Here is a 19,808-nt window from a genome sequence, read left to right as displayed (position 1 = left end):
TGGAGATCCCTTGTCCCTCTCACACAACTGCATTTCCAGGAGAGAGGAATGACTACGAAACCAGGTCTTTGTGTCTGCTGTGTGGAGATGTGGCTGCATGTTTTTTACCGAGTGGCACGGCTCACTTCTCTTTCCCTTGCAGGCTTCCTAGAGTCATCACTCCCATGACTCTGCTAGGGAGACGGTGTTAGCATTTCACACCTCTGGTGTGTAATTAACCTGCTTCTGAGCTCATGTCATGAACCTGCCTGCCCAAAGGAGAGAAGTACAGCATGAGTTAGAATGCAGTCAGCAACAGAGAGGCTTGCATTTCTCTCAGACAGCTGGAAGCAGTCGGCTGTCAACCCTCCCCCCTTTCTTGACAATGAAATGAAGGCAGCCCTGTTTACAGAAGCTTTTAATGTTTAATATACTATTGTATTTTAATATTATGGGTGGGGTATAAAAATATTATTATTATTATTATTATTATTATTATTATTATTATTATTATTGTCATTAGCAGAGGGTGGGCTGGAGAGAAGCCAGCTCTATCAAGAAGCACAGGGAGGCTTGGAAGGCAGGAGGGTAAGCATTTCCTCACTGGAAGAGGAGGCAGTTAACTCCATGAGCCCAAGGAGTAGACGAATAGGGAAAATATTAGACAGAAAACAAACCCAGAAACATAGGGGTCATAGGTTCAGAATATTCTGCAGAAGCAGGAAGCAGTCTTCAGAAGGGTCAACTGAATCGTAAGAGACGGATGCTCGGCTAGAGCATCAGAGGCTAATTGTTTGCTTTGCAATAATTACGACTTGCGTGCTGTGTTATCAAGACGGCAGCCTGGGCTCCTGACAGCTCAGAGGTTATGTGACCTTGACCTTAATGCTAGGACCTTGGGCTGCTTTGGGCCACAGAGGTGCATGTTCTGGACTAGCTCTGACCAAGCATCTTCAATGAGGAGAAATTCCCATTCGGAACATATGTGTGTCTATGGCAGCTTCAAGATGGCGGCCTGTTTAGTGGTGCTTTCATTTGGATTTGTTTGTGCAACGTTTGTAGGGATGGGCTGTGATGTTGGCTTTTTATTGAGCGTTTGTTCAGATTTGTTTATGAGAAAGTGTTACCTCATACTTTCTGGTGCATTATCCTGTCACTTTTCTTATTGCAGAAAAAGTTCAAGGGGAGGGAAGTGGATTTGTTGTCCAAGTGTGCCAGATCACCTTAATGGTGCAACCTGAATTTGCCCAGAAGCAACTGAATCCCTCTTGCAAAACAGCAGCAGTCTCAAAGTGCCCTGTGTCAGAGGTGTTGTCAGGTCAGGGCTGTGTCTCAGCAGTGGAGCACTTTGAGTGCTTTGTGTGTGGAAGGTCTCAGGTTCAATCCCTGGCATCTCCAGCAGGATTGGGGTTGTCTTCTGTCTGAAACCCTGGAGAGCTGTTGCCAGCAGTGCTCAGCTACGCAGAGCAGCACTCTGACTCTGCAACAAGCAGATTTCTATAGTCCTGTGACTTTGGAGCAGAGCACCAAGGCCCAACCTAGCAGAAGAAGCAGGAGATGCTCAAACACAGCAGGGTTGGCCTACTTCATTAAATAGAAAAGTATTTTATTGTTTTATAAGTGAAGGTTACACCTGTATACAAAACATGTGATTAATAGAACATCCAACTGCTATTTAAAAAACCAAGCTCCTCCCTCCTTATATAGTCCCCTTAATAGTCCCCATTCACTTAGGGCTTTGGCGACTAGTACAAACACTATGAATTGGGTCTGACAGCTCACAGGCAGTCAGCACATTGCCTTGAGGATGGGGGTGATATCATCTCTTGCCACACCATAAAGTAACTGCATAGCGTCATTCTGCATGAGCTGCAGCTTCCAAAGAGCTGCCCATGTAGAGTGCATTGCAGGAATCTATCCGGGAGGTGCTTAGAGCATGGATCACTGAGATGAAATGCTCTTGGGCTAGGAATGGGTGTAATTGGCTGTAAGTGCTCCTTGCAAGTGACGCCACCTGTGTCCCGCCCCGCCAGAGAAAGCTTTGCATTGAGGAGCACCTCACAAGCCACGTTCCTGCTCTCTCAGAGGGAATGCTACCTTGTCCAGAACAGGCCAACATCCCCATACCTAAAACTGAGCACCACTTACTCACAGGAACTTCATCTTGTCTAGATTTAGCTTTAGTTTATTGCCCACCCTCTCCAGCCGTCAAAGCCTTTAGGCTGCTAGTTTCAGCACTCAAACAGCCTCTCCTGATTTAAGTGGGAAATGGGGAGAGAGCCGGGTGCCTTCCGCATGCTGATGAGGCCATGCTCCAAATCCCCAGTTGACGGGTTCTAATGGCTTCATATAGACATTAAACAGCACGGGGGACAAGATGGACCTTTGAGGGGCCCCACGGTCTAAAGGCTGTGGCTCCAAGCAGTTGTCCCCCCGTGCTGTTTCCTGCCAAATATGCTGAAGGTAGAAGTGGAACCACTGCAGTCCAGTGCCTCCATCTTCCTTCCACCCCCGAAGTTGTTCCCTGAGGACACCATGGTTGATGGTTTCAGATGCCACTGAGAGATCAAGGAGACCCAACAGGGTTGCATCTCCTCCTCATCTCTCTTCTGATAAAGTTAACCCAGCTTGCTCCCTTTCCATTCCCGGGCTTGGAGGAAAGTTGTGTTTTGGTCTGTCTAGAGTGAATTTGGTAAGTTCCAGTTTAAAATGCACACAGAATGAATTCCTCCCTTATCCCTAATTTCACTGCACAACCTTCCCTTGAAGCAGCCACTTCACTTTGTGGTCATGTTGGGTGATTTTGTATCTTGCTGCACTGCTGTTTGATCCTGTTCTGCTGAGGAAGAAGATGTGTTCCTCTGGAGAGTCTCTTTTCCCCCAGCGCAGGCACAGGCACAGGCACAAATCCAGCCCTTGATTCTGGAGGCAGCTGCCTTTTGTTCTTAATTGAGAGAGACTGTTGTGCTCATTATCATGAAGTGCCGCTGTCAAGCCGGGCTCCCGCCCCAGAAGAGGAAGGGAGGCCTTGTGGTAATGGATGCACACACACAGCTCCTGGGTAGATTTTCTTCCCCATCACTGATCAGAAATAAATACTTATTCAAGGTGCCCCCCACCCCAGCTCTTTTAGAGAACTGAGACCAAAAAAAGGGGAGAAGTCTAACAGGATCACATTCCCTCTGGATGTGTGGAATTGTGTCTGTTGGGTATTATCTGGACTTAGGAGAGGCAGGGTGGATCCAACCACCTTCAGTTTTCCCAAGCTGTCTGGTTTAAGTGAGAAAGGCGCAGGGCAGGGGAGTAGTTGCAGTCACTATTTATATATTCGTACACTTTCATAATGCAAGACAGCTCTTGGACCCTTCAGGAGGAGATGGTCACATTAGTCCAGGCATCCACAACCTTCGGCCCTCCAGATGTTTTGGACTACAATTCCCATCAGCCCTGACCACTGGTCCTGCTAGCTAGGGATCATGAGAGTTGTAGGCCAAAACATCTGGAGGGCCGCAGGTTGGGATGCCTTCATTAGTCTTTGTTGCAGGAAGTTTATTAAAATGAGTATGTGAAATATACTCAGAGTCCTGCAGTGATTTCATGCTCTTTCATGCTTGTAAAACAGTGATTGAATTTTCCCCAAAACTCAGGCCTTTATATACATTATTTACACAATGAGTCCCGTCTGATTGGCTGATTCTGCTTCTCTCCTGGAGCCTGATTGGTGTTCTCCTGCAGGCCAATCAGTTGTTGCATTCTAGGATCCTACCTGCCTGTTGTTCTAGGATCCAAGCTTAGTACATAACAGTATACAATTGCATCTTTGACGACTAACTGGGTTGCTTCTTTTTCAAAGAGCAACAGCTTGTTAAGGAGTTAATTGCCCACATAATTGGAAAATTACCATCCAGAAATTGGTAGCAACAATGTAGCGCTCACACGCAAGGCCCTTGGAACAGGCTTTCCGGAGCCTGATTCTTTTTAAAGCTTTCTCATGCCTCCTCCCAAGCCTTGCACTGACGCTCCTGGCACAGCGCCCTGTCTTGGAATTCCGGCTCCTGTGTCAGGTAGATTGGGATCTACTGGGAGAGTTCTGGGTGGTTTGCAGCAGATCAGCAAGAAAGGATTTTAACTCCTGGTTACCTCACAAAAACAACACCTCAAAAGCTTTCTCTCCCTTCCATAAAAAACAATACTTGCAGAAGGTGGGGAACCGGAGTGGATTTTTGTGGGGAAGGCGTTGTGAGCTTGCTGCTGGTACTGATCACAAATTCCTGGGCTGAGCATGTTCTCAGACACATGCTGAGTTGTATCCAATCAAGTTCTGCTCAGAGTAGACCTACTGAAATTAATGGGCCTAAAGTTAGCCATAAAAACCACTCTTGCTCAATTCTTCATGTGTGGCCGCCTGCCTGACCCACTCTTTGCACCTGGCTCCAGTTGGTGGATCTTAGGGCTCTAGGATGAGCCTACCCTAAAGTAGATCCTGCAGGTGTGAGACCTGGCTGCCTCTCATGAACTCTGATAGCAGGCTCAACAATTAGGGCTGCCACTTTAATTTCCCATAATATCTTTGGAGCAACCAGTGCCAGATTTAGGGTGGTATGGGTGGTTCCCCTGTAAAAGGGGGTGTAAATTGAGAAGATCCATTTGGGGGTGCAAAACTCAGGGTGCCATATTATGAAAGATTAGCTTACCAAAGTCTGCCTCTGGAGCAAGGCATCAGCTGGGACTTTGTAAGGAACTTAAACGGTTCTTTGAGGAACAAGGGTACCCAGAAGAGCCTTTCTTTGGCCCCTGGCCAGAAGGCAGCAGGGAAACATTTCTCCCCGCAGTCTTGGATACAGCACATAGTTGTGGGGTAGCCCCTGTTAGGGGGGTTGTATGTTGCAGCGCCAACGATCTCTTCTGTTCCTGCCTTAATTTCTAGGCATGTTGGGTGTGAGTACAGCTTTTTTTCGGGAGGAAGCCAAGGGAGCCATCACAGCTGGCTCAGTGGTGCTGCGGCTGCAGCTGCTAAGAGCTAGCAAATGCCCTGCCGCCAATTTCATTTTATTGATCTGTTCCCAGACACGGACCTCGCCTTCCTGTTGCCTTAGGTGCTCTTCCAGAATGTTTCGCTTATTCCCTGACCTGAAAGGACTGCAACTGCTCTGGCTAATAGAGCCAGGCCTTGGTGTCAGTGTGGCTCCCATGTTGAGGGCCTGTTTGTCTAAGCCATAGAGGAAGCTTTTCCCGCCCTTGAGTGCCCCTTCCAGGCCACAGGCGAGGCCTTCTGCCTTGAGGTGCTCCCACATCGCAGGGCGAGTTGTGTGTCAGACTACTGAGCCCCCCTCCCTGTTCAGGAAGTTTCATTCATGAGGTGGAGTGGTAGAAATTTGGGGCAAGGAGGGGTTGCTACCAGATGCTACAAGTTTGTCTTCAGTGAGAGATAGGCAGTGGCATTAACAGTTTATACCTGTAGACTGTCTGGGAAATCAAAATTCAGCACCAAGACCCCACATCCTCTCCAGGAAAAGCCGTGATCTGAAACCTTAAACGATGCAACTGTGCTAGTTTTTCATTTCCTTATGCTTTCTTCCCCAATGACTTATTCAGCAATCTTCCTCTTCTACATAATTTACTCTGGATTGCTACACAAAAAGGGTGGTGTCAGAGGGGAGACTTCACCCCCAAGCCAGCTTTTTCTCTCTCCCCACGTTACTCCCCCCCCCGCCCCCGCAGTCTGCTTTGCTTCACCTCCTGTCTGATTAAGATAAGGTTACCAGATTTTTTTCAAAGAATCCGGGGACACTTTTCTTTTTAAGAGAAAAAAAAGTTATTGAAAAAAGTTTTATTTTTTAAAAAGTAATATCTTCTCTTCTGTAGTCTCCTCTGTCATGCAGCCTTCCTCTGGGCCCCGACCTGCTCCCTTGGAGCGCTGGCTGCCGTGGAGTAGGCTTGATGGGGGCCTGGGCTTGGCTACGTGTCCTTGCCCTCCCGGTGCTCTCCTACTTCTGCTCCTCTGCAGCGGTGGCTCCCCTCTTTTTTCTCCTTCCTCTTTCTCTCCCTTCTCCTCTCCTCCTTCTCCCTGCGTCAGCTCCGGGGTTTTCCTGGGCAGCTGGGGGGCTGGGCACTCTCACTCCCAGCTCAATTTGGGTCATGGGGTGGTGGTGGTCAGCAGTTCCCCCAGTTGATGCGCTGGGTGTCCCCGGTTTCCCCTTGGCAGCGGCAGCGGCAGCCTCAGCAGCCTGGAGCCAGCCTGGTAGCGCAGTTGGCTCTGGCTGGCTTCAGGAGCTGCTCGCTGCCGTGATGCCCACCATTTTGCCTCGCCGGAAGTCCCCATATGATGTGTCTTGTGCCATTGAACCAATCACGCAACATTCATTCCATACTAATAAATCTACAACACTTAAAATATAAATCCGGGGTCATTCCGGGGACGGATTTTGTCCGGGGACAGATTTGTAAATCTGGGGACTGTCTTTGGGAAACGGGGACATCTGGTAACCATAGATTAAGTGTCCTGGAGAACCTAAAAGCTGGCTTGCTATTTTGTGCCATTTTGGTTGGTCCTAATAAAGGCATCTCTACCTCTGCTGTGGATTTTGAAGTATTTCTGCACTGCTAGCTGCGACGGAAAAGTTTGTTTTTGCTGGGGCAGGTTGGGTCCCCAAGTATTTTCTTTTTCTTTTCCCCATGTCAGAAAAGGGTTAATGTATGGCAGCCTCTGATTGGCCGAGGTTCCAGGAGGGGGAGTTGAAAAGGAGAGGATTTGGAGAGACAGGGCGTGAGTTTTGGAGGGAGGAGGCTTTGGTTGGGAGGATAGGCAGAGAGAGAGGAGGGAGAGGAGAGGGAGTTGGTTCTGGGTAGAAACATCCACTCTGAGGAAGATATCACAAGCTAGAGAAAGGAGTCTCTGAGCTTAGGGTGAAGGACAGTGTGTGGTGTCTTGTGAGAGTAAAGCCAGGCTGAGCCAGGAGAAGTAGAAGCTGGAAAGAGACCATCTACTTAGGTCTCATTCCAGTCAGGAGGGGAGAGATACTTCTAGTAAGAGTCCCAAACCAGTGGAACCTTGGGTCTATTACTTGGAGTACTGCAGGAGTAGGGTTGTCTAAGGGGTGTCTAATTGACAGAAAGTACCACCTTGTTAAGAACCAAAGTATTAAGTTAAGAACCAAAGTATTAAGTGTGAAACAACTGAGAAAACCTTGAAGTGAAATAACATTGTAAACTGAAGTATCCTAAATTTTATTCACTTGTGTCATAAACTTCCTTGTTAAATAAAATCATTATTGTTTATTTGTACAAATCCTGTCTGAGACTCCTAATTATTATGTTTACCTCACGCAAGTCCCCTACAAGATAATCTGAGGTAGTCTGTGGGGATTTGTGGGATTGGTGTTGTGTGAGTTGGGTGCGCACTCTAATTTTTAAGTGAGAGGACGGGCCCAACGGCGCCAGGGGGAAAAGAGACATTGCACTAGCCACACAAGGCAACTGTGCTTGAGCCACTAAACCTGGATCCTTTGCCTGTCAGCTCCTCTACTATTTCATCCACCCTTCCCTTTTACAACGACTGGAATCTTGGCATTTAATAAATAATAATGTAGACATCCAATGAAGCTGAATGTTGGGAGATTCAGGACAGATAAAGTAAAGTACGTCACATGGCGCATAGTTAAGGTAAGGGCAGGGATGGCCACCAACAGAGGCTTTGAAAGAAGACTGGACAGATTGTGGAGGAGAAGCCTATCAGGGGCCCCAGTTGGAGACAGAGATGCTTCTGAATGCCAGTTGCTGGAGCCCCAGGAGAGGAGAGGCCTCTTGGGCTCAATCCTGCTAGTGGGCTTCCCACGGAGGCATCTGCCTGGCCACTGTGAGGCTAGTGGACGAGAGGGACTCCTGGCCTGACCCTGCAGGCTCTTGTTATGCTCTTACACTAGTAATAATATTCTGTGTCCAGAACCGCATTGCATCTGAGTCCTGAAACTAAACATCTAAGTTCTGCGCTGGCTGCCCTGTATCTTACTGAACCAAGTTCATTTCTATTATGTCAGGAGTGCTCTGATGGTGTTTCCTGCTTGGCAGGGGGTTGGACTCGATGGCCCTTGTGGTCTCTTCCAACTCTATGATTCTATGATTCTAAGTTCAATGTGTAGCTGCCAGTGGACAAAGCCCCAAACTGCTCACCTGAAGGGTTGTCTCATTCCTTAAACCCAGATCAGCTGCAATAATAATCTGGAGGAGTCCTCCTGACTTCCCCATGGTCCTATTCATTTAGGGCTGATCTACACTCCCTCTGGTCTCACTGCTTTCTCTAGAGGGAAACTGCTCTTCGACGCCCTATTGGAGCAAATGGCAATTCGGGTTTTCTCCAGATTGACGTTTGCTCTGATTTAGCACTGAGGAGCGGGTTTTCCCTACAAAAGGAAGGGGAAAACTGCTCAGACTTGTGCTTTTTCTAGGAATGGGGAAAGCAGAAGCCCTTGGTGTCTACACAAACTAAGATTTTTAGCATAGTATTGGCACCAGTATTTTGAAATGCTGCTCCAGCTGAATTAAAACAATTCTGATATTTCATTACCTGTTCAGAATGATTTTGTTTTGCCAATAATTTTTGATAAATAAAATTCAGTGCTGGTCTTTTGCTCTGTCATTTGTGACATTGTAATTTTATGATGTTTTAATTATTCTATTGGGTTTTATATAAGTTGGCCATCTATAGTCTTATTAAGGAATTGAATAAATGGAAATGTGGCTTTCTGGGATGAACCACCAGTGAAAATTGGTGAGCAAGCCCCCTGAGTCAAATGGGCATGGGGGGTGCACTACCTGATTCTTGGTCAAATGGGGCATCTGCTCTGGGACTGATCATCTGCCAGTCATGACAAATTCTGGAGCTTGTTAAGTGAAGACCCAGGTGCCCGTCCACTGCTGGCCTCTCATGGTCTGATAGCGCACCTGCCTTTCCACCCTGGGGAATATTACACTTGTGGTCAAGGTCCAACCTCACATGTCCTGTATGAGATAAAAGAGGGATGCGTGTGGTCAGACCTAGCCCACAAGCCTTGTATTCTCACACAAAACTGAGCACGGCCTCTTAACCTACCATCTGATCACCATCACCATCTGCACCAGCCTCGATTCCATCACCACCATTCTCAGAGGACCTGCATCTGCATCTTTCATCTGTCATGTGCCACTTTAGATGCCCAGCAGCAAAGAGAAAGAGACCTCGGATTGCCCTGGGATGCCAGTGTGGTGCCTAGCTGAAAAGGAAGGAAGAATCCACATGGTTTGGGGTGGGTGGGGGGAGCCTGTGTCCGCTTGCAGGGAGTTTGGGGCTTCAAGGCAAAGATGTTATTTACCTGTGTGGGTTTAGGGACCAGTAGGATGGCCATCAGTCTTGGGCCACACATAGTGCATACATTTAAAGCACTATGATACCCATTTAAAAAGTTGTGGGCCCCCCCTCCCCACCCAAATAATAATAATTCTGGGAACTCTGGTTTGTTAAAGGGTGCTGAGAATTGTTTGGAAACTCTAATTCCCCTTACAGAGCTACGATTCCCAAAGTTCCCTGGGAAAAGAGATTGATTGTTAAACCACTCTGAGAACTGTAGCCCTACCTGTAGGGGCATAAGGGCTTCCTATCAACTCTCCCTGTGGTCCCCAGGATTTGGGGGGGGGGGACACGGCTGCTTAAACCAGTACAATACTGCTTTACAATGTCTGGAGCGGATGTGATGTTACTTTGGGCTTATCCTCCAGATGACCTATTGACGGAGCAGGTACACTGATTCGCTTGCACAAAGCTTATGCAGAGCTTAGACTTTATTGAGCATTCATTCTGATTTGCTTGCAGGGGGGTTATACAGCCATGAACTTTCCTCCCAAATTCATGCTGATTTGTTTCTGGGGTGTTTCCACATCATTCATTCATCCCACACTTTCCCTCTTAACCATTCATTCATCCCAACAGGTTGTTGCTGTTGCTGTTAAATGGTTTTGTTGTCCCAGCGTGACAGACTAGCTTTCATCCACTTCAGTTGCACAGACCTAAAGTACACCCTTGGATTCCTCCTGCGAAATACTGACGGTCTAGAGGTGGTGCCCCCCCCAACCTGTGCATAGGAGTTTCAAATGTCTCCCCTTTCACCTGGCCGCTTTTCCAGGGTCTCTCTGTTGTGCTTGGAAAGGTGGTGAGGGGGCTCTGCTCACTTGCTCTGGTGGCCTCTTGCTCAGGGGGGCAGCAGGGGGGCTGGCAAGGTGGAGCCATGCTGGCTGGTTCTGCGCACGGACTCAGACTGATTCAGCCGTTGCCCAGCTCTGGTTGCCTCACCTCAGAAAGGATATTGTAGAGTGGGAAAAGGTTCTGGCAGGATCAGGCCAGTGGCCCATCTAAGCCAGCATCCTGCAGGAAGCCCACAGGCAGGATTCGAGCACAAGAGCCCTCTTCCCTCCTGTCAACTGGGATTCAGAAACATGGCTGCCTCCAGGTGTGGAAGCAGAGCACAGCCATCCTGGCTAGGAGCCATTGAGAGCCTTGTCCTCCATGAAGTTGTCCTAGTTGGTGCCATTGCTTCCTCCTGTGGCAGTTTAACTATGCAGTGTTATTCTCAGTGCCAGGATATCCTTAGAAACTCTACCTTCACAATTGGTAGAGTTAAACAAATAAATTGAGTGTGTGCGTGCATATTCAAAACATGGCCAGAAGAAACTTGGAGACTTTATTGGTGCCATTGTTGGGACCCAGTTGGAAGACGAATCAATGACCTGTCCTGCTAAAAGCTTAGTTCAGAACCATTGCCGTGGAATTTCTTCTACCTGTAGTTAGTAGGATTAACAGCTGTGACTAGTAGCAAACTTGAATTGACAAGATTAAATGATATAATGACAGCAGCAGCAACAACAACAATGTGCTGTTTGTCATGAACAAATGACAAACCAAAATTATTCTTTTAAGCTGAAAATGGTTGCCTTTTCTGTCTTCTTATACCTCAGCATTACTAGGTGTAATTCCTATTCCTTGATGTTTTCAACTTTATAGTTTAGATTGATCCTGCATAATTATATATGCATGTGGCAGAAATATAATAAAGAGATCACACACACCAGAAATGTTGCAGGACACCTGTAGTGCTCCCCTTGATGAAGCATGTGGTGTGTGTGGAACAGTTGCCCCTCTCCCCAACACTCTGGGTTGAACATCTGAGCCCCTGCCCTGGCTGAATCTGAACTTGTCGCAAGGCAGAGCCAGTGAAGAGCGAGCAAGCTCACTTCCGGCCCTGGTCTCATGGAGTCTCTCCTCTTTCCAGAATGGGTTGAATGCTTTGCACCTGGCCTCCAAGGAGGGACATGTGAAGATGGTGGCTGAGTTGCTGCACAAGGAAATAATTTTGGAAACCACCACCAAGGTAAGCCCCCCCCCCCCCAGGTTGGGGTGGGAATGGCTCTTTTGAAACTGAGGTTGGAGACAGACAAAGGTGGCCTGCAACCAACAAGAAGAGCTCTCATGGTTGCTGAGACCAGCAAATGAGCCTCTCCTGGGCTAGTATCCCTTATATATATCCTTTATAAAGACCAAACAGAAATCTCCCCACAAAGTTGCTCTTTGCTGCCCCGGGGGAAAGGATTTCTGCTGGAAATACAACAGAGAGAAAGGGTTAAACATTGCACAGTTCCAATCCTGCTTTTTTTGTTTTTAAGTGCATGTTGATTGCTTTCTCATAATTAACACCATGTCTTGTTTGATTCAAAGTAAATCCCACCAGCCTGAAGTCTACCCACGAGCTTGATTTAGACTGCAGGACCCTAGCAATTGTGGACACTTCACTTATGATCATTAGCAGCCCCTAACTGTGTGGTTAATTGGGGTGGGTTAAAGAGTGGCTATCAGCCAGCTCAGCTGACTCTGTTGTCGCATATTCATAGAATTGAACAATGGAGGTGGAGACGCTTATTCAGAAGAAGAAAAGGACTAAACCCTACACAAATCTGGAGTGGTCCCTAAGAGGGTTAGATGGTGCCTTGTACACCTCCTTCTGGCAACTCCTGCAGCCAAGCTGGTGTCAAAGGAATTGCTCTGCTTTCCTTTGGACCACATCAGCAGGCCTGGCTAGCCCAGGATCTCCAGACACACTGCCCAGGTTTGCTCCCTGGGGAGGTCACTTTGGTGCTACTAGCACAGTGGTTTGACTTCACCCCCAGAGGCATACTCCATTGTATCTGGAGACAGATGGATGTCAACAAGAACAAAATACGCTAGTGATACGCTACCCAACTTGGTGTGTGTGTGTGTGTGTGTGTGTGTGTGTGTGTGGTTTTCTGCTGTTTTCTCAATGTATAGATCCATAGGGGTTTGTTTGTTTGTTTGTCTGTCTTTAAAGGTGTTTTTTTTCTAGACTGCTTGCAATTTGTACCCTGCTTGACCCTTTTCTTCCATCTGGCTTTTTCAGAAAGGGAACACGGCCTTGCACATCGCTGCCTTGGCAGGACAAGAGGATGTGGTGAGGGAGCTGGTGAACTTTGGGGCAAATGTCAATGCACAGTCCCAGGTAAGTTGCCTGCCTCTCCCTCTCCCTGCAGTGGCCTCGCCTGGGCAAGGAGCTGGGAGGCTCTGGAGCTTTAGGGCTTTGAAGGCTCTGCGGGAAAAGACCAGGAGTGGGCCAGGCCCCTTAACAAGCAGGGGGCAGAGAGTACTGGGCGCACAAGGAAACCGATTCTACATGATCCAGCAGTCCTTTGCCAGACTTGGCAAGCCAGCCAAGCTGTGTGCCTTATTATTGTTTTTAAGTAGTAGTAGTAGTAGTAATACTAGAACAGGGCTAGGGAACCTTTTTCAGACTAAGGGCCACATTGCCTTCTGGATAAGCATTCAGGGGCCACAAGCAAATGGTGGTGGTGGGGGAAGCTCAGGCAAAAGTAAGCAGAGTAGCAAATGTCGATGTGCAGTACTCTGGTTCCTACACCCACCGGCATCCGTCCCTCTCTGTCCTCCTTCCAAGTGAGAGAGAAGCACTCCGGGAGGGTGTGAAGCCACGGCTGGACTGTCTGCCACTGTGCAAACAGATGAGTCCCATCTGTTGCTCTGCCCGTTCTGCCCACTTTCCCCTCCCTGACCCTACCTGCCACCATTATGTGGTCCCTGCAAGAGAGACTGTGGCCCCGGGTCTATTACAAACCAATCACCAATGGTGTTAGTTGGCTGACTAATCTGCCCACTTCAAGCCTGCAGCCTTGTAAATATTGCTTAGCTTGAATCTGGCTGGGCTGGGTGAAGCTTGCAGATTCAAAGCCATCCAAGGTCTCTCTCTCACGTCCCTCTATGTGCATCACATAGATGCTTCTGAGCTGCTTCAGTTCCCGGCTATCTCCCTGCCAGCGTCACTCTCTTTCTGCCAGGCAGCCAACCATCCTCATGTCACCTGCTCCGGCAGAGCTGCGGGTGGGGGGGGCAGTGTGGGTCGTCATGTCTCTGTGCCTGTTTGGATGGAATAGGGACCATCATCTGGCGCAGGAGCCCCCTGCTGGCCCTGGGGAGGCACTGCCCCTCCGTGACAGTCTGCTGTGTCTTTCAGTTACATAAGCAGGTATCTGAAGGTCAAACAAATGCCAGGGAGTTGGAGAGAAATTGGGTAGGGAAGCACTGAGGCAAGGTGGGGGGTGGAATGCAGAATGACAGGCTTAGGGGGCCTAGAGGGCAAGCTCTCTATTTTCAGGACTCACTGCTGTCGGTCACTCTGACTGAGATCAGCAAGCAGACCCCTCCCCCTCCCCCAAATCCTTCTGATCCTGTTTGCAATTTGTACTTTTGAGTCATTTTCCCAAAGCAAGGAGACTGAGTGTGCTTGCCTTTGGTTGCATAAACATGAAGCCATGCTCATTTTGTGAGCGCTTTAGAGCTAATGCTCAGCCTCTCCGCTTATGCTGGCGATACTTTTGCTAAGCAGGTGAGTAAACAGCTGGCAATTCCAACCATTTGGTTTTAATATGCACAGACCGAGATTTGCATTAGGCTAGCAGTTTATTTGTTTCCTTTCTAGATTATTCTTTGCTAAGCAGGATCTTGAGTAGAAACTGAAATGAATAAAAAATGCAGAACTGTTGTTTAAAATTTCATCGTTGATAACCTTCTTTCCAAATCCTTCCTTCCTTCCTCCCTCCCTCCCTTCCTTCCCTCCCTCCCTCCCTCATCCTAAATCCTACTCCAGCCCCACACCGTCTCCTTTTCTGTTATTTTATGGGTGGTCCCAAGGCATTTTGGTGCCTACAGTGGAGAATCCAAATGATGCCCCTAACCCAGTCCACCTCCCCATACCAGTTAGCCCAGGGCACACACTGGGAAGGTTCCTTATGTTAGTTTATTTGAAAAGAGATCAGTTGTATTGCTCTCTTCGGGGTCCTTGCCTTCCAAGGACAGGTTTCCCACTGTCTCACCATCCACAGTGACAGTGGCGGTTTTCCAGACATAGAAATGAAACTTCCAAAAGCATAAGCAAGGGCAGGTTCCCCTTGCCCCTACTTTTTGTCCCAGTTTTCAGCCTTCTCCCTGTAAAGTTCAGCAGGAGCTGCTGATAAGCAACCCTATTTCTCTCTGCATAGCACCGCTCTGGTTTCCATTGGTCATCACACCATGTGACAAAGAGCTGGGACTCAGAAACACACTTTTTGCTGTTATGTTATGCGACCATTGATTCTATTGAACTTTGGAGTATTTCCCTTTGCCCCATAAGCCAATCCATTTCACCCCTTGTGCCTCCCTGCCGTTCTGTGATCAGCAGCGATCGGTGGGGGTTGTTTTGTGCAGCTGGCAATGCAGGTTCTGATTCTGTGTTTGCAGAAAGGCTTTACGCCTCTGTACATGGCAGCGCAGGAGAATCACCTGGAAGTGGTCAAGTTCCTGCTGGAGAATGGCGCCAACCAAAACGTTGCCACGGAAGTGAGTAGCTCCCCCTTTGTCCGGTGTTCCCCCTCCATGCTCTGCCCTTGCGCTTCTTTGGGATGACATGGAACCCTTGGCTCACTATGTGTCTCTTCCCCCCTCCCTGATCCACGGCAGGATGGATTCACACCTCTGGCTGTGGCTCTGCAGCAGGGCCACGAAAATGTGGTGGCTCACCTGATTAACTACGGGACCAAGGGCAAAGTGCGGCTGCCAGCACTGCACATAGCTGCACGCAATGATGACACTCGGACGGCGGCTGTGCTCCTGCAGAACGACCCCAATGCGGACGTCCTATCCAAGGTAGGCAGGGAGTTCCAGTAAGGGCCAAGGGCTGCCTTTGAGGGGCTGCCTTAGATTGAGCAAGGCTTAGTTTCCAGGTGCAATCCCTCCTAAGGTAGTTTATGGGGCTAGCCACCCAAGACTGGCATCTTGCCTAAAGAAAAGGGCTGGCAGAAGAGCCAGCTTTGAAGTACTTCCTGCGTTTTGCAGACAGGCCATGGCATTATTTTCACCTGGAGTCTCCCCACCCTCTTCTCTCCCACAGACTGGTTTTACCCCACTGCACATTGCTGCACACTACGAGAACCTCAACGTGGCCCAGTTGCTACTGAACCGAGGCGCAAGCGTCAATTTCACTCCCCAGGTGGGTGTCCAGAGTCCTCTGCCGGCTCTTTCAGGAGGCCCCTTGACATGGCCCCAGCTCTTACAGAAGGGGAAGGGAAGGGCCACAGCTCAGCGCACAGCACCTACCTTGCAGGCAGAAGGTCCCAAGCTCAATCCCTGGCATCTCCAGGTAGGGCTGGAAGAGACACCTTTTTGACAGCCTGGAGAGCTGCTGCCAGCCAGTGTAGACAATACTGAGCTGACTGGATCAATGGACTGACTCTGTTTAAGGCAGCTTCCTATCTGCCACATCAGACTGTTCTAGGGGATGGCTTGCATGAATGAATGAATGCTCCTTTGTACAAAAAATGCAAAAAGAGGTTTTTTAAATAAAAAAACTAGCACATAGAAAGCCAACCTGCCTGCGAGGTTACGCTAGAACCCGGACATGCTCCTTTTCTATGTTCAGGGAATGCTTTTGTACAGAGGAACATTCCACTGTGCTCCTCCACCTGCACTACTTCAGAGACAGCAAAGAAGACCCCCTTTGAGAAAGAAGCCGACCCCCTCCCTTAGTGCAAATGCCCTGTTTAGTCGCCTCTGGGCTCTTTCATCACAATTTCTCACCGGTCCCTGAGAAGCAGGACAGGAGTGAGGAGAAAGGGTTACGGCTTGTTCTGGGTCTTGGACTTGGCTCGGAGGGCCCTTCAGCCACTCGTGGTTGGGGGCTGGGTCCATTCAGTCTCAGCGTAGATCAGAGACCTCTTGTCAGGCCCTGGTGGATGCCCATCTGCAAGTGGCCCTGCCTCTGGGGCTGTAGCAGAGCTGGCTGTCGGTCCAGTGGGACGGGAGGGAAGGCCAGGAGAAACTCAAGTCCCATAAGCATAAACTGAAGAGCCAGAAAAGCAAGACGCAGGTCTTTTTCCCAAGACAGCCTTGAGGCAGCCGTGAGAGATACAGTGAGATGAGTTGCTGGGTCTGAAGATCAATGGATGTGTGAGGGAGCCAGATTGCTTCTTGGGAGTGAGCTGACCAAGTGCTAAGTTAGCTTTGTGGTGTCCTTGAGGATCACAGCCAGCTTCTAAGGCTTGTGGCAGAATTGGAGCGCTGGTGGTGCGGGTGGGATTGGGCTGGAGCCTGGCTGCCGGCAAGCTTTGCTGAAGAGGCACTCCACACACTAATTGCACCCCCACAAGAGATGGGAGTTGCCCCCTCAATCGCATATCGTCCCATCCCAGCCAGAGGACCTCTGTCTTCGAAGGATTTAACTTCAACCGGCTCCCACGTAACCATTCAGCCACAGCTTCCAAACATCTGGTCAGTGTGTCTGGGGCCGAGTCAGGATGGCCATCCATCAACAGATAGAGTTGGGTGTCATCGGCATACTGATGGCAACCCAGCCCAAAACTCCGGACAAGCTGGGCGAGGGGGCGTATAAAGATGTTAAAAAGCATCGGGGAGAGTATCACACCCTGAGGCACTCCACACACCAAGGAGTGGCGCGATGACAATTTCCCCCCAAGCGCCACCCTCTGTCCCCGACCAGAGAGAAACGAGCGCAGCCATTGAAGGACTGTGCCCTGGATCCCCACGTCGGCAAGACGGTGGTCCAGGAGTTCATGATCGACCATGTCGAAGGCTGCTGACAGGTCTAGAAGAATCAGCAGCCCCGACCTGCCTCGATCCAGCTGTCTACGAAGATCATCTGTTAGGGCAACCAGAGCCGTCTCGGTCCCATGACCAGCGCGGAAGCCGGACTGGAATGGATCCAGAGCCGATGTTTCATCCAGAAACCTACCAAGCTGTTCAGCAACCGCTCTCTCAATCACCTTACCCAGGAATGGAAGATTCGAAACCGGGCGGTAATTGGATAGATCTAAGGGCTCTAATGATGTTTTCTTTAAGAGCGGGCGCACCACTGCCTCTTTCAGTTCCTCTGGGAATATCCTGGTGCCAAGGGACAAATTGATGATATCCCCCAGGGGGGCCCGCACCTTGTCTGGACACGCTGTAATCAGCCAAGACGGGCACGGGTCGAGAGGACAGGTGGTGGGCTTTCCAGCTCGGAGGAGTCTGTCCACATCGGCTGGGGATATCTGGTCAAAGTGTTCCAATACTGGACCTGAGGACAGTTGAGGGGCCTCCAGTTCCTTTATTGTATCCAAATTGGCAGGGAGGTCATGGCGGAGCAACAGGACCTTCTCCGCAAAAAAGCTCGCAAATGCCTCACAGCTGTGTGTCAGATTGTTATTTAAATTTGGCTGTCCTTCAAGGGACGTTAAAGACCTAATTATACTAAATAATTGCGTCGGACGAGAGCTAGCGGATGCAATGGAGGCCGAGAAGTAAGACTTCTTAGCGGCCTTCACTGCCATCTCATAGGTTTTCATAAAAACCCTATAAGATGTTCTTGAGGCTCCGTCATGGGCAGCCCACCATACTCGCTTTAGCCGTCTGAGGTCCCACTTCATTTTCCGGAGCTCCTCGGTAAACCAGGGAGCCCGGTTTCTGCGGGGTCGCAGAGGGCGCTTCGGTGCGATCTCATCGATGGCTGCCAGGAGCTGGATATTCCAGCCCTCAACAAGCTCAGTCAATGAGTCGCCAGGGGGAGCAAGGTCCCGCAAGGCTTGACGGAATCTATCAGGGTCCATCAGCCTCTGCGGGCGAGCCCAAATCAGCTCGCCACCTAAGCAGGGTGGGGGTGGAAAATCAATCCTGGCTTTCAGAGGGTAGTGATCTGACCATGGCACCTTCATCGAAGGAGACATGATCACATCTAGCCAAAGATCAAATCCAGCGTGTGGCCTGCTTGATGTGTGGGGCCTGAAACAAACTGGGAGAGCCCTAGTGTCGCCATGGAAGACACCAGGTCCAGAGCCTGTGAGGAGGGGGTCGCATCAGCATGGATGTTGAAGTCCCCCAATACCAATAGGTTAGGGAATTTCCCTTTAAAAAAGGGAAATGTTGACAGCTATGCTCTGGTCCCACCCACCACTGGTGTTTGGAAAGTTGTCCAGAAAGGAGAGGGTCCCTCGCTTTGGAAATGGCTCCACATGTGCTGCTAGGAGAGGGCTGGCTTGCATACAGAAGTTCCTGGGTCCAGTCCCTAACTGGGACTGACCAGCTGGAGATCTCGGAAAGCCATGGGCCATCAGAAGAGGCATTGCTAGGCAAGATGAGCCAGTGGTCTGGCTGGGTATGAGGCAGCTCCCTCTGCTCTTCTCTCCACAAACACAGAATGGGATCACTCCACTGCACATCGCCTCCCGCCGGGGCAACATCATCATGGTGCGCCTGCTGCTGGACCGGGGAGCCCACATCGAGACCCGCACCAAGGTAGGGACATAAGATCAGGCCAATGGCCCCTCTCATCCAGTATCCTGTTCTCACAGGGGACAACCAGAAGCCCCAAGGGAAACCTGCAAGCAGAATTTGATGCTCTCCTATGGTTGCTTCCCATAAGCCTTGCTGTCGCCAACTTTGGAGGCAGAACATAGCCATCCTGCTAGTAGCCATCAAGAGCCCTCTCCCCCTCCATGACTTTGCCTCATTTTCTTTGAAAGCCATCCAAGTTGGTGGCCATCACTTCCTCCTGTAGGAAGGAGTTCCACAGTTTAACTATGTGCTGCATGGAAGAAAAGTCCTTTCTTTTGTCTGTTCTGAATCTTCCGACCAAGACAGGGCCTTGCATCAGGAGAGGCAGTAAGGAGAAAAGGAGGGCAGTCCTGTCAGGCCACCACCCCTTCAGCTATGTGGTCCTTGCACACCCCCCCCAGCTGCCCCTTACTACCTCTCGCCCTCTGCGAGGTCCACAGCCCCTCCTTTTCTCTGCTGCCAACACAGATGCTATGTTTTTTCAAGAATTAAAATTGTAGAGTTGGAAGGGACCTCGAGAGTCATCTAGTCCAACCCCCTGCAATGCAGGAATCTTTTGCCCAATGTGGGGCTTAAACCCACCACCCTGAGATTAAGAGTCTCATGATCCACTGGCTGAGCTATCCCTGAATATCTCCTGCCTCTAACGTAGTCAAATGGCATGAGTGCACACTACAAGCATTTATGAAAGCAGAAAGGAGAAACAGGGGTGTTATGATCATTAAGCGGACAGAAGCCTATAGGTTCGGTTTTGTATTATCTTATTTGTTTCTTTGTCCTCTATAAGACAATGGTGAACAACAAGGCAGTCCTTATTCTATCAAACTAACCCTGCCACCATCCACACTCTCCTTCCAGCAACCACACACTCCCAAACAGACCCTCTCATCAGTATTCAAACTCCCTTTCAAACTCTCATCCAATC

General features: G+C 49.4%; 1 protein-coding gene across 7 annotated transcripts in view; it reads left to right on the top strand.

The window, feature by feature from the left end:
* Window positions 1-19,808, top strand: part of ANK1 (ankyrin 1) — a 221,804-nt gene that overhangs the window by 126,365 nt on the left and 75,631 nt on the right. For all 7 annotated transcript variants that reach the window (XM_081869997.1, XM_081869998.1, XM_081870002.1 and 4 more), the window contains exons 3-8: window positions 11,277-11,375; window positions 12,417-12,515; window positions 14,801-14,899; window positions 15,020-15,205; window positions 15,450-15,548; window positions 18,746-18,844. In XM_081869997.1, coding sequence (XP_081726123.1) covers window positions 11,277-11,375; window positions 12,417-12,515; window positions 14,801-14,899; window positions 15,020-15,205; window positions 15,450-15,548; window positions 18,746-18,844 — 681 coding nt within the window. The remainder of the gene's footprint in view (window positions 1-11,276; window positions 11,376-12,416; window positions 12,516-14,800; window positions 14,900-15,019; window positions 15,206-15,449; window positions 15,549-18,745; window positions 18,845-19,808) is intronic.

This window comes from Podarcis erhardii (genome assembly GCF_964252035.2).
Source record: "Podarcis erhardii genome assembly, chromosome: 7".
Classification (NCBI taxonomy): Eukaryota; Metazoa; Chordata; class Lepidosauria; order Squamata; family Lacertidae; genus Podarcis; species Podarcis erhardii.
The sequence above is the reverse complement of the archived record's forward strand: the minus strand, read 5'-3'. Positions and strand labels throughout refer to the sequence as shown.